We start from the raw sequence: 7,224 nt of genomic DNA, 5'->3' as shown, positions 1-7,224 counted from the left end.
GCTGGTGGAGGTTGCGGTGCACCGGAGACAGAGTCCACCGAGGCCGCGCGGCGTCGCCGATGCCTAGGCCCCCCCCCCCCCCAGAAGTTGAGGTTGAGACGAAACGTCCAGACACGGTGTCCGCCGAGGCCGCGTGATGCAGTCGTGCCACAGCGCGGCCCCCCGGCGGGCGGCCATGTGGGCGTGCCCCGACCTCCAACCGCGAGGAGCTCGCGTTAAAATATTATTGAAAATAGGTTAAAAATAAAAAAAAACTCCAAACAAAGCATGAGATGATAACATCCTCAAACTGACCTCATCGATAACATGGAGAGAAAAAACTAATTGCGTTACTTGGACGGTTGGACTGATCGCTTAACCATCTTCAGGTCCGGGCTATTGTTGAACAAAATGGTATCATATTATTTTGAGAAAAGGTAGGTAGGGATTTAATCATTTGTACTGCCGAAAATCAAATGTCAACTTTTAATAATAGGAAAAAGAACTAAAGGATGTGAATATATCTTCTCTAGCGGCTGTGAATCCTTATTGGTGATGAAAATCAAGCTTCATCTCTTATCCTCTTAATTAAGCAACAACTCTGGATGTCAAATTATGCCATGTCTTGTCTCTCTTGTTCCTTAACCTGTCAGCAATGGCGAAAGCCAGCTCGAGGGACTGCGACGCGTTCAGTCTGGGGTCACAGTGTGTGTGGTAGCGGGCACTGAGATCATCAAATGTCACCGCCTTAGATCCCCCGATACACTCTGTAACATTCTGCCCCGTCATCTCCAGGTGAACTCCTCCAGGGTAGCTTCCCTCTAGCCCATGAACATCGAAGAAAGCCCTGAGTTCAGCCTGCACATGCAAGTACCGTTGTACCAACTAGTATCAAATACAGGTGTAATACAGTTTCTTAGCGAATCGTGACAAAAATATTGTTCTTACCATGATTGAATCAAATGATCTTGTCTTCAGTCCGCATGGTGCACTGATAGTGTTTCCGTGCATAGGATCACTAACCCAAGTAACAATCATCCCAGCTTGGCGCACTGCTCTGATCATTTGTGGAAGCTTAACACGCATGTTCTCAGCCCCCATTCTTGTGATAATCGTCAATCGCCCAGGCTTGTTGTGAGGATTCAGAGTCTCACACAACTTCACAAGCTCTGATGGGTCAAGCTTATCACTTACCTATATAACATATACAAGTTAATGCTGGTTATGTAATTATTCTTTTAAGATAATAACAGAAACAGTAACTAATATGCTTCTCTTCATAACTGCTGAGAAATGGCACTGTGCTGACTACTGTAGTCAACAATACAGTAATATATTAAAGGCTACAATACTGAGTTGTGAACGTTTTCTCTAAAAAAAGGATGCCCTGATAACTAATAGGGTGTTTGGTTTCGAGGAATGAGTTAGTCCATCATCTAATCACTCCTCACTTTTTTGTTTGGTTTGTGAAATGTAATGGGGTTGATCCATCATCATCTCACTCCTCACAAGCTAACAGTTAGTACTAGTATGAGGAATAGAGTCATTCCACCAAATTTGAGTACAAACTCATGATACACCACCTCATCTAGAATATAGTAATTTCTCAAACCAAACACACTAAGAGTACTAACAGGTGCCATATGAATTGAACCTAAAGCACCTCAGCTGTTATTTAAGACCACAAATGACAACTCCATCAATCAATAATAGTAAGAATTGGGATTTCGATACATATTATATGAAAAGATGTTAACTGTAAATGACAGTCCCTCGTAGGTGGCTATTACCTTTATACCCAGAGGATTTGAAATACCACGAAGGAATTCAACATGAGCACCATCCAGCTGCCGAGTCCTCTCACCGACCCAAAGCATGTGTGCGGAACAGTCATAGTACCGGCCACTAATGGAATCCTCCCTAGTCAGTGCTTGCTCGTATGGTAAGTGAAGGGACTCATGGGATGTCCATAACTCAGCTGTGGTCATGATGGGGTGTTGAGGGGTCAGCCCAGCGGCAACCATAAACCCAATGGCTTCATGAACCCTCTGAGAAAGCTCCAGATACCTGCTAGCACAAGGAGTTAACAGACATATGATCTGTATACCACATTAGCACAAATTATGAACCTATGATGATATATAGTGTGCCAACATGACTGTACTAAAATGGTCTGATGCTGTTTCGTCCAAAAAAAAAGTCTGATGCTGTCATAGCAGTAGGATAAACAATACATTATATTACATTTGTTGATTTTGACCCTGAATTTTCTGCTTGTAGAAAAGGTAAAACATGTGAAGTTTTGAATGACAAATTTTTGCACCCTGATGCTGTCACTATATTATTATAGTAATGATTATTTTCATAAAATTAATTGCAGAAGGTATAGTTACTCAGACGCCAATAGCTAAGGACCTGTCTCCTTGTGTGCTGTGCCTCAAAAAGTCGAGATTCCACTGGGTGACTCTCTGAAGATCCGCAAAACCTCCATGGGCAAATGCTCTGAGAAGATTCAGGGTGCTCGCAGACTGGGTATAGGCTCTAATCAACCTTTCAGGATCTGGTACACGAGATTTCTCATCAAAAGCCTGATCGTTGATGATATCCCCTCTATAGGAGGGAAGGGTTACCCCATCAACAGTCTCAGTTGGGTTCGATCTTGGCTTCGCAAATTGACCACCCATCCTTCCCACCTGAAATACATTGTCGACACCTCTTATAAACAACTAGATACCACCTTTTATATAAACCACTTGATAATTTGCTCAGTCAAACAACAGGATAGTGTTTTACTAGTGCTGAGTGGTAAGTCACGAAAGGACAAAGTACCGATGCACTAACAGTGATATGATTTTTTTATCCTCATTTCTTCCGGTCATAATCAATGAGCAGATTAAGAGAATGAAAACAGAATATTGCTTTCATAACATCATGAATTCTTATTTTATCATTTATAAATGTCCACTCCGGTTATGCTAGACAAATCTGATCCTAGTTTTAATTCACCAATCATCATATGGTTTTGCTTTTTTTCTTTTTGAAGTCTGCATTTTGCTATGGCCTTGTTTAGTTCGTAAAAATTTTCGTTTTTGGCCACTGTAGCACTTTCATTTTTATTTGACAAACATTATCCAATCACGGAGTAACTAGGCTCAAAAGATTCATCTCACAAATTACATGTAAACTGTGCAATTACTTTTTATTTTTATCTATATTTAATGCTCCATACATACGACCAAAGATTCGATGTGACGGGGAATCTTGAAAATTTTTGCGAACTAAACAAAGCCTATTATTTTCTCAAATCTAGCCATTTAAATGTCACCTGAACGTGCCAAATTCTATATGATGCATCCTCCAGAAAATCCAACAACACAAATCACTAACTCAGGGACTAATTGTTAGTGGAGTGCAAATAATGCATTGAGACGCGGATTTACGATTGGAAGAACGGATTACCTAGGACGAAGAAACAATGCTTTGTATTAAGGGAGAGGAGCAGGATGGAGGCGGAGAAGGAACGACCTTGATGGTGGGCATCTGTCCGCCGAAGGTGAGAACGACGGCCATCTGCAGTATGAGTCGGAAGGTGTCCCGGATTTTCTGTGCATTGAACTCCCTAAAGCTCTCGGCGCAGTCGCCGCCCTGCAGGAGGAATGCCCGACCCATGGCCGCCTCCCCGAGCCGCTCCTCCAGCTTCCGCACCTCACCCGTGAACACTAGCGGTGGAAACTCCGCCAGAGTTCGCTCTGTAGCCTCCAGCGCCGCCGTGTCGGGGTACTCCGGGATCTGCCGCGCAGGGCGCGCACGCCAGCTTCCCGGCGTCCACCCATCCGTTGTTCTTCCCTGTGAGGCCGCGCGCACTGCCGTCAGCCCTCGCCGCGGCCTTACCCGTGGAACGAGAGAGCGCGGGGCATGGGGAGTAGGAGGCGGCGCGGTGGCGAGAGGCGCCATTGTGGCGGTGAGGGCGGTGGCGAGAGGCGCCGTTGTGGTGACGAGGGCGGCGGCGGAGTGGGAGATCGAGTCCAAGGGGAGCGAGTCGGAGGGCCGCGAAACGCTTCGCGTGCAACGCGTTCAGCCCCTCTCGTTCAGTCGTTTGTGCATGTGGCGACGCGTGGCGGAGTGCACAACAGCACAACTGCACAAGTCAGAGTGCACAACGGACCGGGTAGATAAAAAAAAAAAGAAAAAAAACATTCCGTTTAGGCCGTGTTTAGGCCAATGTAGTCAAACGGCCAAAACTTTTGGAGAAATGAGCACTTTTTAGAAGAATAGATCTAAACAAATTTGGCTGTAAAGATTTAGAATTTGGGATCTTGGAGCTCCAAAACTGTGTAAAGTTGCTTAGTGACCCGTGTCTTATGTGTTGTAGACCAAAAAATTTAGTGAGCATCTAAACATCTATTTGAATGTAAAGTTTACAGCCAAAAGTTTTGGGATGTAAAGATTTGGGATCTAAACAGGCCCAGTTGATGAATTGAAAAATTTCGTGATACTATAGCATTTTTATTTGTTTGTGGTAATTATTGTCTAATTATAGACTAACTAGGCTTAAAAGATTCGTCTCATAAATTTCGACGCAATTAGTTTTTATTTATATTTATATTTAATACTTCATGCATACGTCTAAAGATTCGATGTTACGAAGAATCTTAAAAATTTTTGTGTTTTTGGATGGAAGTAAACAAGGCCTTATATATTCTTATTTTTCTAGACAATAGCGTATAACAAAAAAATATATGTAATTAGAAATGTCAGAGTGTCTTGAATTTAGAATGAAAAAATATTTGTTATTTCAACATATGGGTCGAATCAAGCATCTATTTTTTCGATGATAATCCTATAAAATACTATCATTATACAAGTAAAATTAGATTTTTTTGCAACAAAGTAGATATTAAAGTTTATAGGACACGTAGATAAAGAAAATCATTAAAAAATATTGTGTTTATTACATAATTTAAAATTATTAATAATTGTATAAAAAATGAAATTTCATAAGGACATAACTATTTCAATGGCATGTAAAAAATACTTGAGGAACCATAAATAAAAACTATAAAGCATTTAGATATAATGATATATTGTAAGTGCATCTAGCCCTTTAGTGAGTTTTGGTGAATTGAATGACAACACAGTTAAAGGTCTAACAAGTTTGCTAAGTGTATCAAAGGTTCAACAAGAAAGCAAACTTGATAGTATTTCACATAATGTTCAAATGAAGACCAAAGTTGTGTATTGTTATAAACTGAAGCTTGATTGATATCAACACTCATATCAAGAAGATATTTAAGCAAGGATCACAATATTGAAGAAATAATTTTTCAATGGATGCTTAACATGATGTGACTTGAGTATGGCTCGATAGGGTGAAGATAGCAAGGAAAGGGCTTCGAGGGACTAAGCAAAGGTGAAGGGCAAGCAATGGCTTGTAGACCAAGGTACCATGGCTAAGGTGAAGAAGAGAGTGCTTGCATTGAGTCGAGGTACTAATTGAGCTATGAGGAGTCATGTTGTGTTAAGGATCAAATCATTAGTGGAAGTGACTTGAAGCCATGGATTGAACTCACATGTGTTGAAATGATTCAAGTCACATGCTCAAGCTATATTTACTCAAAGAGAGGAGACAAAGTTAATTGCATCCCTAATGAAGTGATAGTGAGAAGTGGCATATGAAGACATTGAAGACTCAAGTGGTTAAAATGGTTATATACTTTTGATCTTGAGTTTAGGATATGTCGTACTATAAAGAGGGATGCAAATTTAGTTGGTCTGAGGAAGATAGAGTGCTCAAGTATTAAAACTAAATCAAAAGAGAGACACTCTAGCACTTCACGAGCACGTAGAATAGTTTTGTATGACTTGGGGTGTCGGAAGTCCCGACGTACGTCGGAACTGATGACGTATGTCGGAAGTGATGACGTTCGTCGGAAGTCCCGACACCTGGCCCTCTTGCTACCTCTGCTCGCGCTTGCGTCGGAAGTCCCGATGCGCGTCGGAATTGATGACGCATGTCGGAAGTGATGACGTTCGTCGGAAGTCCCGACACCTGGCCCTCTTGCTACCTCTGCTCGCGCTTGCGTCGGAAGTCCCGACGCGCGTCGGAACTGATGACGTATGTAGGAAGTGATGACGTTCGTCGGAAGTCCCGACACCTGGCCCTCTTGCTACCTCTGCTCGCGCTTGCGTCGGAAGTCCCGACGCGCGTCGGAGCTGATGACGTATGTCGGAAGTGATGACGTTCGTCGGAAGTCCCGACACCTGGCCCTCTTGTTACCTCTGCTCGCACTTGCGTCGGAAGTCCCGACGTACGTCGGAGCTGATGACGTGTCGGAAGTGATGACATGTGTCAGAACTGATGACGTGCGTCGGAACTGATGACGTTGACTGGTTTTGTATAGACTTCTAACCAAGTAAACAGTGTTTTTAGTGTATGTCAGAAGTCCCGAGATCCGCGTCGGAACTTCCGACGTAGATCTGAACGGTTAGTTTTCAGCTTCTTGTATAAATAGCTTTCTCGACGCTCTAACCGTTGGCCAAGTTATTCACTCGACCAAACCTTCTGAAGAGCACCTCTCTAGCTCCCAAAAACTCCTCTCTTCTATCCCCTTTGCTCCTAACTTCAAATCTTGCAAGGGATTGAGTGAGAGAAGGATTCTTGGTGAGAGAAACATCAAAGCAAAGCTTGAGCACTTGATTTCTTTGTCAAGCCGGTTGGATTTGTGTTTGTTACTCTTGGAGCAAGGCTCCTAGCCGGCTAGGCGTTGCCCGTGGAGCTTCCAACTTATGTGGTAGCCCTGGGAGGTTTGTAATCACTCAAATCATCTAGTGAAATCACCCCTCATCTCAAGAGATTGCTCTCTTGACTTGAGAACGAGGATAGGGTTGAAAGAGACCCAAAAAGCCTGTGTGGTTTCCTCAACAACGTGGACATAGGCAAGCCTTGGTGGCAAGCTGAACCACGGGATAAATACCTTGTCGCTTTGTGTTCTTGCTATTTGTGTTGCTCTCTACTTGTTTATTTATGATTCTAGGGTTTGGTCCCGATCTACAAATTGGGTGGCTCTCTAAGGTCAAGGAAGCACTTGGATAACTTCATCTTACCACTAGGAAGTGGGGTTGTAAGTTATTGGCTTCACAAAGTTTATTTGAGCACTTGTAGTTCATTTTCCGTAGGCGTCGGAACTTCTGACAGTTTGCGTTGGAACTTCTGACGACGTCGGAAGTTCCGACCTAAACTGTCAT

The 7,224-nt window shown here is 43.0% G+C and overlaps 1 protein-coding gene across 1 annotated transcript; it reads right to left on the bottom strand.

Annotated features, from left to right (window-relative positions):
* Nucleotides 315-4,031, bottom strand: LOC8055629 (phospho-2-dehydro-3-deoxyheptonate aldolase 2, chloroplastic). Its single transcript, XM_002464872.2, has 5 exons — nucleotides 3,505-4,031; nucleotides 2,395-2,672; nucleotides 1,770-2,046; nucleotides 928-1,173; nucleotides 315-837 (listed from the first exon to the last, which is right to left on the bottom strand). The coding sequence occupies exons 1-5, from the start codon at nucleotides 3,931-3,933 to the stop codon at nucleotides 568-570; spliced, it is 1,500 nt and encodes a 499-aa protein (XP_002464917.1). The 5' UTR covers nucleotides 3,934-4,031; the 3' UTR covers nucleotides 315-567.

Source organism: Sorghum bicolor, chromosome 1, assembly GCF_000003195.3.
Source record: "Sorghum bicolor cultivar BTx623 chromosome 1, Sorghum_bicolor_NCBIv3, whole genome shotgun sequence".
Lineage (NCBI taxonomy): Eukaryota > Viridiplantae > Streptophyta > Magnoliopsida > Poales > Poaceae > Sorghum > Sorghum bicolor.
The sequence above is the reverse complement of the archived record's forward strand: the minus strand, read 5'-3'. Positions and strand labels throughout refer to the sequence as shown.